This window comes from Cicer arietinum, chromosome 6 (genome assembly GCF_000331145.2).
Source record: "Cicer arietinum cultivar CDC Frontier isolate Library 1 chromosome 6, Cicar.CDCFrontier_v2.0, whole genome shotgun sequence".
Classification (NCBI taxonomy): domain Eukaryota; kingdom Viridiplantae; phylum Streptophyta; class Magnoliopsida; order Fabales; family Fabaceae; genus Cicer; species Cicer arietinum.
In genome coordinates this window covers 20,612,381-20,633,508 of record NC_021165.2, presented here as the reverse complement: position 1 = coordinate 20,633,508, position 21,128 = coordinate 20,612,381, and the positions used below count along the sequence as shown (strand labels likewise).

At 26.2% G+C, this 21,128-nt stretch overlaps 2 protein-coding genes across 3 annotated transcripts; both read left to right on the top strand.

Annotated features, from left to right (window-relative positions):
• Positions 1 to 226: 226 nt before the first annotated feature.
• LOC101495902 (cytochrome P450 81Q32-like) lies at positions 227 to 5,044 on the top strand. The gene is made up of 2 exons (XM_004505565.4): positions 227 to 1,209; positions 4,191 to 5,044. The coding sequence occupies exons 1-2, from the start codon at positions 298 to 300 to the stop codon at positions 4,815 to 4,817; spliced, it is 1,539 nt and encodes a 512-aa protein (XP_004505622.1). The 5' UTR covers positions 227 to 297; the 3' UTR covers positions 4,818 to 5,044.
• An 11,552-nt stretch (positions 5,045 to 16,596) lies between these two features.
• On the top strand, positions 16,597 to 19,067 carry LOC101495574 (cyclin-B1-2-like). 2 transcript variants are annotated; one of them, XM_012717201.3, is made up of 4 exons: positions 16,597 to 16,817; positions 17,069 to 17,169; positions 17,613 to 17,710; positions 18,530 to 19,067. In XM_012717201.3, the coding sequence occupies exons 1-4, from the start codon at positions 16,689 to 16,691 to the stop codon at positions 18,646 to 18,648; spliced, it is 447 nt and encodes a 148-aa protein (XP_012572655.1). In that variant the 5' UTR covers positions 16,597 to 16,688; the 3' UTR covers positions 18,649 to 19,067. The 2 variants fall into 2 exon arrangements, with proteins under 2 accessions (XP_012572655.1, XP_004505621.1); XM_004505564.4 differs by having other exon boundaries at positions 16,600 to 16,817; positions 18,639 to 19,067.
• The last annotated feature ends 2,061 nt before the right edge of the window (positions 19,068 to 21,128 follow it).

Here is a 21,128-nt window from a genome sequence, read left to right as displayed (position 1 = left end):
GATATATTTTTTAAAAAAAACTTTTAATTATAATATTTTTAATCGACATAATTTTTTTTATTGATTTGAATAAATGAATAATTTTTTAGTAAAAAAAAAATAATTGAATATATTATTAATTTAAAACCCGTGCAAAGATGAAGTAGACCCCGTAAGCTATCTATCTATATTCAAAACATATGAGGAGAACCATTCCCCTCTTCCCCTATATATATACTTATAACAACACCACTCTCTCATAACTTCTAATAATAGGAAGCTGCAATCACTACTAAATAATAAGCTAACAACATCATAATGGAAGAATATTCAGCTAAGTGGCTTTTACCTATTTCAATTTTTCTTCTCACACTTTTCTTCTTTTTGAAATTCAAAAAGAAACAAAACAAACCCAAAAACCTCCCTCCTTCACCACCATCTTTACCACTCATAGGTCATCTTCATCTCATCAAAGAACCCTTACATCGAAGCCTCCACAAACTCTCACAAATCTATGGACACATGGTCTTTCTCCGTGCCGGCACACGCAATATCCTCGTCGTCTCTTCGCCTTCCGCGATACAAGAATGTTTGTCGAATAATGACATTACATTTGCAAATCGTCCCGTCACACTCGCTGGAAAATATCTTCATTACAATAGTACGACGTTGGGTTCTTCGTCATATGGTGAATTCTGGCGTAGACTTCGTCGTTTAACAACATCAGAGCTCTTCTCGACCAATCGCCTAGCAATGTTCGCGAAAGTTCGAGAAGAAGAAGTGATGTTGTTAGTTAAGCAAATATTTGAAGAATCCAAAGAACAATTATCAATGTCAAAAGTTGACATCAAAACAAAAACTTTAGAACTTTCTTTCAACATCATATTGAGAGTGATAACTGGGAAACGATACTATGGTAAAGATGTTGTGGCCTTAGAAGGAAAAGAGTTTCAAACTTTAATGAAGGAGTTTCTAGAACTTCTTGGAAGTGGAAATTTGAATGATTTTTTTCCAATACTAGAATGGATTGATTTTCAAGGGAAGAAAAAGAAGATGGTGAAATTGAGTAAGAAGATGGATAGCTTCCTTCAGAAGCTAGTTGATGAAAAACAAAGAAATCGAAACCATGACCAAACAACTACTAGTATGACATTAATAGATGTTATGTTGGACTTGCAACAAAAGGAGCCAGAATTCTACACAAACGAAGTAATCAAAGGTGTTGTTCTGGTGAGAATTTTTTCATCCATTTTTTTTTATTGTCTATTTTTTTTTTTTTTTTATATTTGTGGTTTTTAAAACGTAATGCAATATTAATTATTTTTTTATCAATAATATTTCTAACTATTTATCACAAAAAAGAAACATTGATATAAAATAACAAATATGAATGTTATACAAATAATAAGTCTATCTAAAATAAGATAGTTTTATTTATTCTTTATACATAATTAATAAAGTAGATCTAATATAAAATATTTAATAATTATTGATAGTTGTTATATATATTGACGTGATATTATTTGTTTGACTTAAGAAAAGATAGTATTGTATCAACAACAAGAGTTGAATTTAACTGAAGATATTAAATATGGAGAATATAATAATCCTTCGAATATAACAAAAGAGATTACGATAACATTGAAAAGATAATACGGTATCTTTTAAAACAATATATAAATTAGTGTAGCGCTTTCAGCACTCTTCTATTATTTTTATAATACTATTTTGTTCTATGAACGTTTCAAAGTCATAATACCACTTGAATTTATCAAAGGTTTAAATACTACTTTTCAAATAAAAAATATCACTGTAAAATTAATGTATTTGATGTTAATTTTTTATATATATATTCTATTTTAGATTAACTATATTTTAATATCTTTTTTATTAATAGTTTTATTGATCGAATTAAACAATAAAAAATATATTTAAAAATATTAATCAAAAACATATTTAAAGACAAACATGTCTAACCGAATATATATTTATTTAAATATATTTTTATAATTTTAATGTATTTAATTTTTAAATACTGTGTAATTCAAAAATTAAAATTATTGTTAATTAACTCATCATTTTTATTCATTTTGCTATTAAGTTTTATATTAAAATTAAAAAATAAATTTTAAACTTTTAACTAGTTAAAAACAACTTTTAATACATTTTTAATCGAGAAATCGTATATTTGGTATATTAACAAATGTTTAGAGTTTAGGGGTTAGACACCATAATCAATCATCAATAGAATTAGTAATCTATTCAAAAAAAAAAAAAATTGAATTAATAATGTCTAAAAAGAACAATAGAACTGATAATAATACAATGGCCTATCGGTCATTCTTTCTATAAGCCCCATCTTTCAAATTGATTATTGGAATTAGGTGGAATATGAAAGTGTGTCAGAAAACAGTGATCTAAGTTAATTGATAGTAGAAGCCAATAGAATTTGGTAACACATTCGATTCTCATCGAAGTTAAAAATTCATAAGAGTCGGATATTATTCGTAAGAGTCGAACTTTTGTTTAAAAAAAGTTAAAAATATAACTTTTAATATATTTAATGTATTATCAAATGCTTCACGTCTTTGTTATCATTTGCCTGTTTTTTTCTTTTTTTTTTTTTTTTTTTTAATGTCAGAAAACAGTGATCTAAGTTAATTGATAGTAGAAGCCAATAGAATTTGGTAACACATTCGATTCTCATCGAAGTTAAAAATTCATAAGAGTCGGATATTATTCGTAAGAGTCGAACTTTTGTTTAAAAAAAGTTAAAAATATAACTTTTAATATATTTAATGTATTATCAAATGCTTCACGTCTTTGTTATCATTTGCCTGTTTTTTTCTTTTTTTTTTTTTTTTTTTTGAAAGCAATTTGTTTGACCGAAGAAAACATACTTATCTTTTAAGATAAAACAAAATTAAACTATAGATAATGAGTGTGATCGAATAGAACAATATCAAAAATAGGATTAATTAATGATTATACAATGACCCATCTTTTAAATTGATTTGTTTGAATTAGGTGAAATATCATTTCCAAAAAAAGTATCATAAAGTTTTATGCATTTATCCATCTATATTTCTAATAAAAAAAGACGTATATATTATATTTTTATTAAGTTGGCCCTTTTTTTCTAACAAATTGGACATAGTCTTGACTGGTTGATTAATTAATTTCTTTTTGTGGAGTCGTCTATAAGGATGATATCTAATCGTATATATTTAATTATCTTTCTATTTACTACTAAAGCAATAACTTTTTTAAGCAGACTTTAGCAATAGCTGGGTAGGTTAGCTCTATTTGATCAACAACAGAAAAAAAAAATGGATATAACTGATAAACTAATTGATAATTGAGAAATTTACAGATAAAATTTGAAATATTTATAAAATTAATTAGCAGTTAAACTCAACGGTGAAACTTAATGTATTAACATGGTAGTGATGTTTTTTATTTTTATTTTAATAAATTGATATATTTTTATATTTACTCACTCTTATAATATATATTTAACAATCCAAACAAATTTAAATGTAAGAATAAAAAAATATTGTTAGTATATTTAGTACGACATCAATTATTAATGAATTTGACTATTTAAAATGTCGTCAACTTTTCTAAATAGTTAAAGTAAGTTTTTATTTTCTTTACGCGGCTTTAATTTATATTTTATATAAAAATTTATTGTGATTAATTTTGTTTAATTTAAGTTTAATACATTAGTTTTGAGAGTATATTTTATTTTTTTGAATTATATTTAGTTATGTATAAAATTAAATCTAGTTTCGCCACCGGTTAAATAATCTAATACATATAAAATGACATAACAACTATTTTGAATTTAAATTTAAATTTAAATTTTTTTCAATTAAGATAATAAATATCAAAAATAGAGAAAAAAAATAATATTCTATAAATTATAATCTCAAATACTACTTGAAGTAGTATATAAAAAATTGTTATCAAAATGTTCTATTTTGATCATACATATACAACACATAGACTTTGTTTGGTAAATAATAGTGAATATAGCATACAATAAATAATTAGCTGATAACAAATAAATTTATAGCAGATAATAAACAAACAAAAAAATGGAGGAATTTATTATCGGCATAATTTTTTAATATAACAAAATTGGTGTATAATATTGGTTATTGAATTTGTAACAATATTTCATACTATGTGTCAAAATAATTACACAGATAATACTTGTAGCTGGCTCTGAGACTGCGGCTACAACCATGGAATGGACACTCTCACTTCTCCTAAACCATCCAGAAACAATGATTAAAGTTAGAGCTGAGATAGACACTTGTGTGGGACATGATCAACTAATGGCTGAATCAGAAGGTTCAAAATTAAAATACTTATCCAACGTTATTATGGAGGCACTTCGTTTATACCCTGTGGCACCACTAATGATACCACACCAGTCTTCCAATGATTGCAAAGTTTGTGGTTTTGATATACCACGTGGGACAATGCTCTTTGTGAATCTTTGGACCCTACATAGAGACCCTAATTTATGGAAAGATCCAACAAAGTTTGTGCCGGAAAGATTTGAAGAAGGGGACTTAGGTAATTTTAATGATATTTACAATATGCTTCCATTTGGTATTGGAAGAAGATCTTGTCCTGGAGATGTTTTAGCAAAACGTGTTATGGGTCATGCAATTGGGTCTTTGATTCAATGTTTTGAGTGGGAGAGAATTGGGGTTGAAGAAATTGATATGACTGAAGGATTTGGGATTACAATGCCCAAAGTTGAACCTTTGGTTGCATTATGCAAGCCACGCCAAGTTATGATAAAGGCTATGTCCAATATATAACTAACTTATGGGTGCATTTGCAATTTGTGTGGTGTCAATAGCTAAATAAAAGACCCTGCCTCTCTTAGCAATGTGTCCTAGCCACCTCCTCTCTTCCTTCACTTATATATCCCTTCTTCTTTACCCAAATAAGAAAGATGGTTTCGAATAATTCATGGAATCACCCTATATATCTTGTTTTTATCATTTTATGATATTAAATTGAATGTTGTGAGTTTATTAGCGAATTTATCTGTTTTACATTTAGTGTCGTTAATTTTGTATTTTTTTTATTTGATGTATTTAATCAATTTGAATGAATAAATATCTTTTTATTAAGATTAATAGCATAAAATCGCAAAATACCTACAAATACGAAATTGAATTATCTGAAATACTCATGCATCTTGAACTGTAACATTGAATATGTCAAATTTATTGGTTGAATTTGTATTGAATTGATCGAAATTAATCTCTCAATCTGAACCAAACGAATACGCTATAAGGCGGGAAATCAAAATAGCATCACACCAAGACGACAAACAAAAACAACGCAACTTTGAGACGGCGAAAAAAAAAAGTAAAGATGTATAAAAGTCATTTATTTAAAAAAATAAGAGAAGAAACATTTGTAGGATTAATTTGAGATCAAAAATTAGTTCATAGCGACTTTGGGGTAATGTACATAGTATGACCTATCAAGTATCAAGTGTATTCTTTTCTGTTTGTGTTTTCTTTTGTGTTTGTGTTTGAGTGTTCTTTGTGAACTGTGTTTGGAGATAAGAGGAAGTGGCATGCATGAGGAGGAACAAGTTTATTTTATTTATTTCGAGAATATTTTTTAAGAATTAGGGTTTTTGATTAGATGTAGGAAGATAACATTAGTTAATTTTACATTAAGCAAATAAATAACTACACTAACGATAAAATTAAGTGAAATCTTTTATTTAGTTGTAATAAATATGTCATCTTTTTTTTCCGTTTAGATTTATTATCTTTAAAAAAGTGCACAAGAATATATTGAGGCAAAATTTCAAATCAAGTGCTTTGAAAATAATCAAATAAGTTAATTAATATATAATCATGATTGTGTTGCTATTTAACTTGTGTTTTTATTCAAAGATAAGTGATCAAATACATCTATACGACAACCACCGATCTCATCATGATATAAATCAAAGAACATCATGTCTTAACTGAATTGGAAATTGATTACAAGATCGTTATGGGTAATCAAGATCATTCTGATTTATATAGTTTATAAAAGGATCATTCTAGATTATTAAGATCGTTATGGCTATTTCACTTTAAGGACACAAATAAAATGAATTATTTTCTGTAGTCCAAATCTTAAGATAAAAGAATATCAAGACCACTAAAAACAACAATGAAATCCAGAAGTCTGGCTGAAAGCCCAATGAAGCAAAACAGCCTCGAGATTAATCTCTAGATTGATGAGCTATGAGAAAGGACAACTAAGACAACGTGAAAGAAAGTACATTGCCGATACACCTTTTGCAAGAAGCTTAACATGTTTCTACGACAAAGAACTAACACTAGACAACTACTAAGTCACTCATCCACGTTTTCTGTTCAACACAGAACAAAAAACGTTTCAATTACAAAGAAGAACGTTCTGGATTGAATAACACACATGTCTATTAAACTCTGACTCTGAAAAAAAATGTTTGCCTTATAACTAGTTATGGCTATAATGAGTTCTTTCTAACCTTCTCCATGACTATTAAAGGAACGTCAAGGTGAAGACAATATTAAGAATTTGCAGTGCAATTATTTCATTACTCAAACAATCATACTCGAACAAACAAAACTCTTCAATCAAGCAAAAACTTCAGCTTTCTCTTACTATATTCAAAGATCCCTTTATTGAGTTATTGCTTACAATCAATCTCAAACAAGTGTTGAGTAGATTCTGATCCTACAACCTTCCATCATTACATCATTTGGAGTTCAAGTTTATCTCTTAAGATAGTTTGAGTATACTATAAAAATTCTTTTAGGGATTAAAAGGTAACTTATAAAACTCCTTTCTGGATTGAAAAGTGTAAAAATCATTTCAATGTTGAAATGTGGATTTTGTAACTGATCAAGAGTGATACAAAAAAAAAAAGATTGTGTGAAAACAAGTTCTTATGTCAAATACATTGGTGGAAAAACTCACAGATTGTGAGGAATTGACGTAATTCAACTTAACTAAAATACATCTGTGTGTGATATTTTTATCTTTATCCTTCACTATCATTAACCACGTAAAAATAATTTGTTTTATTTATTTTTAACTAACTAAGAACGTTCTAGATTTTGATTTTGCAACAAAGATCAATTTTGAATGAATCTAAATTTAAAAACATAAATTATGATTATAAAAAAATCACAATTCAAACCACTTCTATACGATTCATATTACTACTTAATAATATTCTTTATCTTATATAAGTCTTTTTTGTTTTTTATTTATTTATTTTAAATAACGACTTGTCTTAGATACATTGATGTAGCACGCGGCATAAGATTACAAATAACAATTTAATTGTTTAACTTAATTACAAGTAACAAATTTTCCTTAAATTTTTTTTTTAATCGATTTGCTTTTTTACGTTTTGAAAGTACTAAAGTTGTTATCCTTTATTTTTTATTTATAGAATATGTTATAAAAACAAAAATTAAAGTTCTTAATCTTTAAAGAACTCAAAAAATTCATCCTCCCTATTAAATCCCAACTAAAAAAGCTCAAATATTCATCACCTTTATCTTCTCTTTTATTTGATTTAATTTGCTTTAATTTTCTCCCCGAAGTGAAGAAAAAAATAACTGGAGATATGTTCACCTCTTTGTTTTAATCACCTTAACTCAAAGTCCTTTTTTTTTATTAACATGTTTTATTCATTCATCAACGTGAATTTTATTTGTCCTCTTTTAAAAGAGAAGAGATACGTTATTCTTGAATCTATATAGTCGAATATAAATTTACTATTTAAATATTTGGAGTGCAAAACTAAGAACCCAATTTGAGAGAGAACACTCATTTCACTTTTTATGGGAAGAATACCTAGATGATCTTGTCTAAAATTAATTAATAATGTAAACTATCACATAACATGCAAATATTATTTCCGTAAAAAAAACATGAAAATAATATAGCTGTCCATGTGTATTTTTGCAACGTATATAATATTGAACTGGAAACTAAGAGAAAAGAGTCATTTGAGCTAGAAGAATAATATTAAAAGACTAAAATGACTACCTTAAAAGAAAGAGATAGGATGAGAAAGATAATTAAACTAATAAAAGTGGACAGCGAAAATAATTTTTATAAATGATAAATTATACCTCCAAATAATTTAATATTAATGATGAATTAATCCAACTGTAAAATCAAAACTTTTTATTGAGTAGATTAATTTCCCAAAATTTTATAAAATTTTAAAATTATTTGATATTTTAATAAATAATTTTAAATGAATGTATAATAAACTTTTAAAAAATATATAAAAATTTATATTCTTAATTATTAATGCAAATAATCAATAATTGAATTAATAAAATTTAATATTTATAAAAAATTATTAAGTGAAGTAACACATCGTAAAATTACTTCTAAAATAAACAAATATATATATATATATGGAAAGCTAATACAATTGAAATCTTTTACACCGATAATAAATAAGAGTAGTTAATTATATAATTATTTTAAGATAATATTTATAATTGTATGATGAGATAATAAAATTTATGGTTTTTATTGTCTGTAACATTGATTTATATTGACATTCCACCTTCTTTTTTTTCATTAGTATGTTATTAATATCATGAAAATGAAAACAATTATAATATATTGACTATAAATTTTTTTGCATTTCTATTATAAAATAAAAATAATTATAATATATTAATTATAATTTTTTCACACATCAATTGTTTAACTTTTTTTAATGTTTTTTTGAAACAATCGATGGTAGTATTGTTAGTAATATGATGAGTGTAAGCATCAAATCCTTGATCTTTCTATCACACTTCAATATTTTACATTGTTTTTTCTAAATATAAATCACTAAATAAGTTATGGGAGCGTACAAATTATAAACAAAAAAAATATTTGTTTCGAATTAATTAATTAAATTTCATATTTTTTTAACTTTTAAAGAAAATGAAAATCAATATACTAATTACAGTTTATTATAAAAACTATGTCGGAAAAAATGTTTGTAAAAAAATTATTAGTTAAAATTAATATTTTTTAATATTGTCAACATAAAAATAATTATAATTATAATACACTAACTATTACTTTTTCACATTCAATTTTTTCATGTGATTACGTTTGGAAATTAATTGCTAAAGAATATGTTGGAATGTATAAATGTATAATTCATACACAAATGTTTGTCATTAAGGAATTACTCAAAAAAATTATTTTATTAATATCGTCGACTAAAAAATTATGACAATTATAATTTGTAAAGTATAATTTTTATTAAGGATAAATTAGACATCCTAATAATTTAATATTAATTAATCCAACTGTGAAATTAAAACTTTTTATTGTGTAGATTAACTTCATAAAATTTTAAAATTATTTGATATTTTAATAAATAATTTTAAATAAATGTATAATAAACTTTCAAAAAAATATATACAAATTTGTATTCTTAATCATTAATATATTATGTAAATAATCAATAATTAAATTAGTAAAATTTAATGTTTATATAGAATTATTAAATGAAGTAACTCATTGTAAAAATACTTTTAAAATCAACAAATCATCATATATATATATATATATATATATATATATATATATTACATCTAGTCAAGTAATTTTATTTTTATGATAAAAATTATATATCGACAATGTTTGTTACTAAAAAATTTGTTAAAGAATTCATGATCATAAGTGTTTGTGTAAATCTTTTTACAGTGATAATAAATAAGAGTAGTTAATTATATAATTATTTTAAGATAATATTTATAATTGTATGATGAGATGATAAAATTTATGATTTTTATTGTCTGTAACATTGATTTATATTGACATTCCACCTTCTTTTTTTCATTAGTATTTTATTAATATCATGAAAATGAAAACAATTATAATATATTGACTATAAAAATTTTTCACTTCTATTATTTACGTTGTTTTTTCTAAAAATGAAATGTTAAAAAAGTTGTTGGAACATACAATTATATATGGAATAAATATTTATCTTTAATCAATAAAACAAAAATAATTATAATATATTAATTATATTTTTTTTACACATTAATTTTTTAATTTTTTTTAATGTTTTTTTTTTTTGAAACAATCAATGACAGTATTGTTAGTAATATGTTGAGTGTAAGGATCAAATCCTTGACCTCTCTATCACACTTCAATATTTTACATTGTTTTTTCTAAATATGAATCACTAAATAAGTTATGGGAGCATACAATTTGTAAACAAAACAAATATTTGTTTTTAATTAATTAGTTAAATTTCATATTTTTTTTTAACTTTGAAAGAAAATGAAAATCAATATACTAATTACAGTTTATTATAAAAACTATGTCTGGAAAAAATGTCTGTAAAAAAATTATTAATTAAAAATAATTTTTTTTTATATTATCAACATAAAAATGAAAATAATTATAATACACTAACTATTACTTTTTCACATTCAATTTTTTCATGTGATTACATTTGGAAATTAATTGCTAAAGAATATGTTGGAATGTATAAATGTATAATTCATACACAAATGTTTGTCATTAAGAAATTACTCAAAAAAATTATTTTATTAATATCGTCGACTAAAAAATGAGAACAATTATAATTTGTAAAGTATAATTTTTTTTATATTTTTTTTTGTGTGGAAATGAGTTGCTTAAGAAATTGTTGGAGTGTGCAATTCATACAAAGAACAAATGTTTGTCTCTAATCAAATAGTTAACTTTAATATTTTTTATATCTTCTAAATAAAATTGAAAATAATTACAATATACTACACTTGCTACAATTTATTATAAAAATCACGCAAAAACAAAATTTTCCAATAAAAATTTGCAATTTTTTTTTCAATTTTGTCAACATAAAAGTGAAAATAATTATAATATGTCAGACAAATTATCATTTATAAAATTGAAGAATCATTCACAAGACAAATTTTCACTTGTAAATTTTTGAAATAATTATCATATATATAGGACAAATTATTCCTGGTGATACTGAATTATTATATACTAAGACAAATTCTTACTCAAAAATTTCATCAAATGTATTTTTCTTTCATCAAATTTTTTGCTTGTCAATACTTTTTGTTTTTTCCTATCGTTTTTGTTAAAAAACAACTATTCTTAAAAAATTCTCAAAATTGGGCTACTGGAGTGTAATATTTCTTAGTTATAATAAAAATATTTTATTATTTCACCAATATTTTTTGTATTATTTCCCTTCTTATTTTATGTTATAATAATAATATTTAAATAAAAATAATTAATATGCTCAACATATATTATTATTAGTACAAATTAGTAGTGTTCACCGGTTCAAATTCGAACCGAAACCACACAATCCAAACCAATATGTGATATTTGGGTTGGTTATATTTCATGTTAATGTTTAAATATGAAATAAACCATTACAATTTGAATAAGTTTGATTCGAATATCATATTTTAAATTTTGAGTTTGCTAATAGGGATGGAAATAGGCTAAGCTGTCCGACAGGGGCCTATGGTCTGGCCTATTTATGGTTTGGCCTGTTTAATAAAAAGGTCAGGCTCAGGCGGTTGTTAAAGCCTATTTATGTAAATAGGTCAGACTCAGACTTATAAAAAAGCCTATTAGGCCTGACAGACCGGCCTATATATATTTTATATGTATTTCATTCTCTATTTTTTCTTCTTCTAATTTCCATTGCACTCACTCCAACAAACATGTATGAAAACAACATATTTTTTTATAAAAATCGATATTATTTATTTGTTACTTTATATTTTAAAAAAACCAATACTATTTATTTGTTATCTTTATATATATTATTAGTATATAAATTTTAAAACCCTAATTGTTTATTATTATTGAATATGAGTTTGTTTAAGAGGTAATATTCTGAGTTGTTTGAGAGGATTTGTTTAGAGGTAATATTCTGAGTTGTTTGAAAGATAATAATAGGTGTGTTTGTTTCAATAAAAAACTTATTCTTTTAAACCAAAAACTATTTTTTAAGGTTTAAAAGGTATTTGTTTCATATTTTTAAAAAATTATTTTGTTAGAAAAATCATTTTTTATTAATATATATATACATATACACATTAGTATTGGTATATGGAGAATCATATAAATCGATATGTGTACCATTTGTTTCAGAGATAATAATGGGTGCGTTTGTTTTAATAAAAAAATTTATTCTTTTCAACCAAAAATATTTTTTTAGAGTTTAAAGGGTGTTTTGTTTCATATATTTTTTTTAAAATTATTTTGTTAGAAAAATTATTTTTAATGTGAATAAGGCTTTTAAATAGGCTTACAGGTCAGACCATGGTAGGCCGTAGGCCAGGCTCAGGCTGAAAAAAAAGCCTATCATAGGCCGTAGGCCAGGCTTAGGCCTCAAAAATTCATCGTAGGCCAGACTCAGGCCTTTCAAAGTCTGGCCTAACCTGACCTATTCCCACCCCTATTTGCGAACTTCTATGCGTGATCTTTCGATTTTTATTTTATTTTTTAATACTTTGTATTTTTATTGAAAAATGCTAATATGTGTTCCAAAGAGTTTTAATGATTCAAATGTAAAAATTTTATTTTGGAATTTTTGTTTTCAACTCTATAAAAATCCAAATATTATTTTTTAATAAAAAAATTATACTTTTGTTGTACTTAAAATGTGTCTACGAGCATCTCCAACGGTAGTCAGATGAGTTCATCTGTTGTTACTTAAAATTCAGTTTTTCGCAATAGTTCATTGTTGTAGTTGTGACAATCTGTCAAATTAATTGTTGGAGTTGTGACAATATGTCATCACGGTGCTCATAAAGAAACGGTACTTTGATAATTTAATAATAATAAAATTATAACCGTTATTTTTTTATAATTAATTTATTAATAATAATAAATTTATGACGGTTAGTGGACCTTATTTAATGAACTCATATTAAGTTAACGTAAAAAATGAATGAATTCTCTTAAGATGATGTGACACATTAGACCCCACTTAATGAATCTAGGGATAGACATTGAGTCGGTTCGGGCCCAAAAATAACAATCGGCCCAAATCACGGGTGATTAAAACAGACCCAATGCAATCCGCCGATGGACTCGGTTTGATCGGGTTGCGGGTTCACGGTTTTGCGGGTAAAACGGGTGGATAAATTCGATTTGGGCCAATCATTAAACCATTCAAATATCCAGCCCAATTGCATTTTTTTTTGTTTTTTCTGTGATGTCTAATTTTCGGGCTTTTTTTTAACCCATTTTGAAGGCAATTATTACACCCATTTCATAAACTTTGAATTTTTTTTTTCATTCCTTTTTGTTTATTTAAATATATTTGTTATTTTTCTATTATTGGGTTCTCCATTTCTATTTCTGGGTTCTCCAATCCAATTTGGTCATTATATACGAATCAGCTACAAATTCAAATTTTCAGATGTTATTAAGCATACAACAATAGCCTAGCCTTTTAAATGACAAATCAATACATATTGCAGGGATGAAATTATAATTCCCTTTCAAATGACTATGATAATATTATAAATCAATAAAAATTATTAATAACAAATAATATTACAAATAAAAATTGATGAAATTGTAATTTCCATGAATCAATTTTGTTGATTTTGATGCCCAACCTGAGAAACAAATAACAAATGTAAGTCAATAATTATTAATAATGAAGGTATAAAATAACAATAATCAAACTATACTTTTTTAAACATATTATCCTGTTTTTCTAAACATATCATCTTGTTTTTCTCTTCCATGTTCATAAAAACCTAATATTTACTAAAATCTTTAAAAATATATACACATATAAATGGAAAATAAAACTTTAAATAACCCCTAAACACATTTATTTAACTCAATTTAACAATAATGTACAGAAATCATAAAATACCAAAAAGAGAAAATTTTCAAAAACCCTAAAAGACCCATTATATAACAAACTTTCAGAAATCAATCCCCAAAACAAAAACAAAACTTCAACAAAGAAATCACGGCACGCTTAGTAGATTCATTACTTTAAGATCGTTAAAATCAAAAGAAGAACTCATATCATATGATGTTGCATGTACCTATATGTGTTTGTGAAACATCTTTTCTTCATTAACGGTTGATGAGAAGAAAAAAGAGAAAAAGAAAGAGGGAATTATTAATAATTATTGACTACGTTTTTGTAGTTAGAAACAAAAATGATGGAGGTAGGTTGAGGCTTTGCACATGAGAATTCGGTGGTGGTGGTGGCTTCGAAATAGAAACGGTGGAGGTGGTGGCAGTTTAGTGAAGAAGGGGAGTTGAACCGTCAGAGTTTTAGGGTTTGGTTTTAGTTAAATGAGATTATGGATTTGGGCCTCTTATATTGGACTGGGTATAGTTAGATGATATTTTTTTTTATAATTTGAATCGGGCGGGTTCGAGTATCCGCGGTCTAAAAATCTTTAACCGAACCCGCCCACTATAAATCATATAAACCCATTTTTATTTATCCGCGGACCCGTCTACCCGCTTTTGACCCGCCCGTTATAGAAATTGGGCTACAGGCTGCTCGGTTTAATCCAAGCCGCGGGTGGTTGTCCACCCCTAAATGAATTCATGTTAATGAATTCCTTCAAAATGACATGACACATTGAACTTTATTTAATGAATTCATGTTGAGTTCACGAAGATGCTCTGACTTGTGTTAGCATGACCCTTTTGTATATTGTAACTTGATTTCTTTTCTTATTCATGTGTTTTAATTTATTGTTTTAATTTATATTTGGGACTTTCTTGAAATATCATTTCACAAATGTTATGGAGAAAACTAATAGTCTTTTTGGTTTTAGAGGAAGATGAAGGATTGATGGTAGAAGAAGAGAAAGTGCACAAATGGAGATCACTCCATAGTTTGGTTCTGTCTAAACGAAGGGAGGAAAGACGGCTTTTTGTTGGATGCCACACAAAAGTTCAATTCACTTCTGATTGGAAAGAAAACATAATTGAGCCACAAATATAAGCATAACATCATAACTTGCAGAGGCGTGTCTTCACATGTATCTGCTTAATTTAAGTGGAGAAAATCTATTTTAATTGAGTGTGGATGTGAATATATTTTGTACTGTTTAGCATTAATATTGTTGTAATTTTTAAATTATATTATATATATATATATATATATATATATATATATATATATTCAATATACTTAATATTTTTTTAAATATTATAAATTATAATCTTATATTTATAGAAAATATTTTTTAAATTTATTATTGTCTAATAATAATTATTTTATTATATTAATTATAATTAATATAATTTTTAAATTTATAATTTTATATATATGAATAGGTGCGTGTACGGGTGAATAAATCCGAACTCAATTGCAGGTGAGAATGGGGTCTAAGTTTCACACACGCTATAAAATGGAGACGAATATAAATTTTCTCCGATTAGTCAGGTGTTAAGGTGGAGGAAACAAAATTCGCCTTCGCACATCCACACTGTTCCGTTACCACGCATACTCAAATATTACCTTAAAAGACAGCTATACCCTTTACTTGATATAAAAATATTCTTTCAATAATTCGAACATAATAATAACTATTTAAAAAAATAAAATTTAATGTGGGTTCAAGTGTTATTGTTTCATTGGTTATATTTTTTATTTTCTTTATTTTTTTAATTAGAGTTAATATTATTTTTTATTCTTTTTACTATGTAAAATTTTTGTTTAAAGATATTCGTGTCGTTTCTTAATTTGGTTTTTATATTTTATTAATTTTTATTTTTATTTTTTTACTTTTTTTAAACAACTACTAAATCATCTCACTTTTCACTCTAATTTTACTTTCTTTCTTCTAATTTTCTCTCCTTTCACTTTCTTTTGCAAACCAAATATACAATAAATTTCAACAAAACTAGATTTTTAATTGTTGTAATAAAACATAATTACCTAGTCAATTCAACTCAAACCAACTCGGTATATCTAGTTTGTAGTTTGGTTCCAATTATATTCAAAAAATGTATAAATCCAATCCAATCCATAAGTTTTTAATGGGATTGTATAATATATTTTATGAGCAAACTCATCTAGTAGAAATATTGTAATATTATTATTAAGCTAGCTTATATTTTTGATTTTTTAAGTTATTTTTAATTTTTACTTGGATCTCTTAAATTTTATACATTTATTTTAGTCTCTTAAATTACAAACGTGATAAATTTTGATCATTTAAATTTTTTTCATTCAATTTTAGTTTTTTAAAATTATAAATATTAAACACTTTAGTATCTTAAATTATAGATATATATCATTTATAATAGTGTATAACATTGAAATTTAAACGATTATAAATTAAAAAACTAAAAGGAATAAGACATAACAAAAATAACAACATAATAGAGCAAAGTGTTTAAGAACTAATATTGGTAATTTAAGGGACTAAAAAAAAATTAATAGATTAAAGTGAAACCTAAGAATAATACCTAAAAAAGAGTAATTTAGTTTGTAGTTATTATTATTAGCAGTGAATTAAGTAATGAATTAATTAATAACGTAATAAGAAAGAAATCTTTTAAGCGTGTATAAAATGATGTTTCTGCAATATTGGGTTTTGACTGTTGAAACTTGATACTGAAACAAAACAGAAGAAGAGAAGAGAAGAGAAGATCGAAAACAAAACAAAGAAAAGATGGAGGATACATCTAAAACCATTGCACACCAAATCGGTGGTCTCCAAAACGATGCGCTTCGCTTCGGACTCCACGGAGTCAAAAGCGACATCGTCGGTTCTCACCCTCTCGAATCATCCCTCCAATCCGTAATCTCTCTCTCTCAATTTCATGTTTTAATCATTCTGCCTTTACCTTTATCCGATCTAATCATTGTTTTTTCAACTGCTTTCATCTAATTTCTGCTGTTAGCTGTTCTCCCTTTTAATTAGGGTTTTGGAAAAAAATGACTGAAGAAAACCTAAATTCCCGTCTAATTTTACAGAATATTATGTTTATGTCTGAGTTCGGTTTTTGAAGTGTACTGTGTGTTCTTTTTTCTTTTGGGTGTTATTGTTAGGTAAAGGGGGCGGAAGAAGCTATGAAGAGGCAATGCAAAGTGAACTTGTATGGAGCTGCTTTTCCACTCAAGGAGGAACTTGACAGGCAAATTCTTTCTCGGTACGTGCAACTATTTGGAATTTTACTTATTTATTATACGAGTCTAAATTCATTGAATGATCCCAAAGTCAGGTAACTATTAATTTCAGTGATAACGTGACATGATGAAGCCTTATTTTTATTAGTAGGTAGTGAGTGTTTAAATTTGTATAGTAGAAAGTTTTGCCACAGTTCATATAATAGGTTAGGGACATAGGACAATGGAATAAGAATGTACACTAAAAGTGTGTTGGTGTGTGAATGCCAGAACAACTATTGATGTAAGGATGTGATTAACTAACATTGTCGTGTTGGTTGGCTGCCTTATGTGATTGGGTGTGCAGAGATTTAACTCTTGGTGGAGATCTGGTGTTATTTTTTGTTGTAGAAAAAAATTGGTTAAAATATTTTTATTAAAAAGGGAGAGTGATCTTAATTTGATCTTGTACCATTGTTGCTTGTAGGTTCCAGAGACCTCCTGGAGTAATTCCTTCTTCAATGCTGGGTTTGGAGTCTGTAACAGGAAGTCTTGATCACTTTGGTTTTGAGGATTTCCTAAATGGTGATATGATTTTTCTTTCATTTTTTGTTTTTGTGTTCCCTGCATGTTATATTAGAATTATACTTCATTAACATGAAATCATTACTGTTAATTATCAAGTTATTATGCTTCATTCACTGAATGAAAATGAGATATTATAATTAAGCTTCATTAACATCTGACATGAACTCTATTATTAGTAGTACCTGCATGATATAGTTGGATTTCTTATGTCATGAATTGTTTTTCTGGTTGGTTTAACTTTTTTGGTCTTTTGGATTTTTTTTTTATGCATAACTAAGCTTTGGAAAGAACTTATGCTGTAAACCTTTAAACATTATATTAAACTTTTTTAGATATGGATTATATTAATCGGAATAAGATGTTTTTAGGTATATGTAATTAGGTTCCTTTTTGTTTTGAGATGATTGTAGTTGTGTAGATCAATGTTTATTGAGCTTTGTTGTGATTATGATGGGGCACCTGCAATTAGATTCCGTTTGTTTTGAGATGATTATAAAGGTTGCATGGACTTAATTGACACTTTGAATTATTAATGATGGTTCTGGGATCTTACAGAGTAATCTATACTAAAATTTTCAAAACTGATTCAGACATATTGTGAATTTGCATTGATATTGATATTTTGCTGTGTTATGATTTTATTAGCATTATAATTATAATTTTAACATGTTTTTATAAGATAGATGCATAATTTGTATCCACTAGTTTTAGTATTTTAAGTATGCAATATGAATTTCACAACACTACCGAAGTTATTATTAGTCCACCTTACTCACAATATGTCAAGAGTTTTAGCTATTGGATTGGTTCTGTCAGGAATTAGGATCCATGATAAGGAATTATGTATGGATGGATGGGTTCATTGGCAAATGGTACTTTGTTGTTGTTGGTACCTCTCTCTCAATGTTGTTAATGTTGCATGCAGACCCCCATGAATCAGAGACTTTGCGGCCATTGGACATGCATCATGGAATGGAAGTTCGCCTTGGTCTCTCTAAGGGACCAGTGTACCCAAGTATTATATAATCAAATTTTACTGTTATTCTAGTACTAAGAATGAGTATTTCATTGAAGCTTCTGGTTGTTCATTAAAAGTAAAGGGTCCAAGGAACTTGCTTATTGACAGACTTGTGCTTGCCTGTTATTTGGATGCTATAAATGTTATGTGATAAACACCGCATATATATCTCTTAAAAGTAGAGCAGAATTTCATGTAATTCAGGCATTTGAGTTGAGCCTATTACATCCAGCATATATCTTTGCGCTTTTTTATTCTACCCTGCTTCTTACCCGTCTTCTTTCAAGCGTGGGACTACTGGACTGTTTATAATTTTGATTGTACTAATTTTCTTTATTCAATTCTCTATATGGCCATATAGTATATATATAATATGCATTAGTGTGTGTGTGTGAGAGAGAGAGAGAGTGACTGTGTGTGTGATATGTTAGATGTCTATTGCAAGGAATCCAAATTTCACTTACACCACTTTTTTTTTTTATGTTGTGAAATTATCCAACTCAATCTATGAATGGAAATCATTTATAAAATTTTATAGAAATTATAAATTAACTGAATATCTCATCGATGAAGGTATAATGATTATATATGATTTAACAATCGAATTGAAGTTGGTGTTATTTTTCATGCGAGGCTGCTTGTAGGTTATTTGTCCCTTTGTTGCTAGGCTTGTTGAGTTGTTGACATTAGAATTGAAGTTGGTGTTATTTTTATAGAGAAAGAAAATCGAGTTCTTGTTTGAGTCGAATGGATGTTTGAGTAAACAATTTGAGTTCACGTTATTCAATAATATAAACACTGAATTCATGTTTATTTGTACTTGACCAAAACTCATAAGAATATTCTCAGCATAAATTTAATATAAACTGTTATTATGTTTTTATAAATTATCTCAGCATGTTATAGAAACGAGATTATAACATTTTATTTTAGCTTTTCAGATATCATAAGGCAACTTTAAATAAATCCTTTCAAATGTTCTTAAAAAACACATTGACGTAAATGGTGAGATGCTGCGCACACAAATTTTGGATTTAATTTTTGCAATGCTTTATCGCCAATTATAGTGTTTGGGAATGTATGGGGCTGTGGAAATTAACGTGGATTCAAAGGTTGTTGTTGCTGCGATGCCATCCAAGGAAACGTCATTGGAAACAAAGCGGGATAAATTCACTCTTATAAAGTCATCAATTTAATTAATGCATCTTAATTGTCAAACAAGGACCATGTTAGACATACTAGGAAAGCTAATGTTCATGAGGAGACCCCGTGTCTTGGATTAATATTAATGTCAATAATGTGATTGTAATATTAAATTTAATATATTTTGATGGCATAAAAAATGATTATCGATTAATATTAAAATTTATAGATATAAATAGTTTTTAATCTAATAATTTTGATTTATGTGATAATCAAGTTTAATCTTATATTTGACTTGTTTGTCTATTTAAAAAAACAAGTTTGATTAAAGTTCGAATGAGTTAAACTTAAACAACTCACGAATAACTCCTAAATTAATTTATTACAAGATAAAACTAGAGGTGTAAGAATCAAATTAATGAGTCGATGAACTTTGAAGATCCAATCCAAACAAATTAAATTGGTTCGATTTTTCATGTTTGGATTCAAACTAAAGTCAATCAAACTAGACATCTATTGATTTGGATAATAGTTTTGCTCCATTCAAAATTGATCATCACTATATTCAAACTAAACCACTATATTTATTAAGGGAGTCATAAAGTGATTTGAGGGAGCTGGAATGACAAAGAGATCACAAATTTAACTACTTTAACAAATTTAACAACTAATTATTAATATTGACTATATTTTAAAAAAAAACCCACTGTATTTAATATTTTTATTTCACACTACATTAATAGTGCTATAAAATATGTTGTATTCATATAATTTTTTTATAGGGATATTCATGTATTTTTAATCATCACATATATTTTTTTATTATAATTTATGTACTAATTTTAATAATAATATTATAAAAAATTAATTGTGTTTTGACAAGTTTTTTTTCTTTAGTCTTTTATAAAATAATTTTTTTTTAAATGTCAATTAGATTGAACTAATTCAAACCAAATCAAACTAACACGATTTTTATTAATTTAGTTTAGTTCATATCTTGAGAACTAATTTAGTTTAATTAAAATTTTATAAAATCAAACTAAATAGAGACAAATAAAATCGTTTTCATTTTTTTCACCAATGAAGATTGATTCAAAGTTCAATTTCTTTAAATCTTGAGACACTCTCCGACGAAATCTCAAAATTCAATTTATAAAAAAAAAAATCTATTTTTTAATTATTTTTCTCTCGCAAAAAGTGAATTAAATAGACCGATGGACTAGTTAACCACGTCTTTTCAATATTTAGAAATAC

Coding starts and splice junctions, on each gene's coding strand:
- LOC101495902 (XM_004505565.4), top strand. CDS start 298: ATGGAAGAATATTCAGCTAAGTGGCTTTTACCTATTTCAATTTTTCTT. Junction 1,210..4,190: donor TAATCAAAGGTGTTGTTCTG/GTGAGAATTTTT, acceptor ATAATTACACAG/ATAATACTTGTAGCTGGCTC.
- LOC101495574 (XM_012717201.3), top strand. CDS start 16,689: ATGGAGGATACATCTAAAACCATTGCACACCAAATCGGTGGTCTCCAA. Junction 16,818..17,068: donor TCGAATCATCCCTCCAATCC/GTAATCTCTCTC, acceptor TGTTATTGTTAG/GTAAAGGGGGCGGAAGAAGC. Junction 17,170..17,612: donor GACAGGCAAATTCTTTCTCG/GTACGTGCAACT, acceptor TGTTGCTTGTAG/GTTCCAGAGACCTCCTGGAG.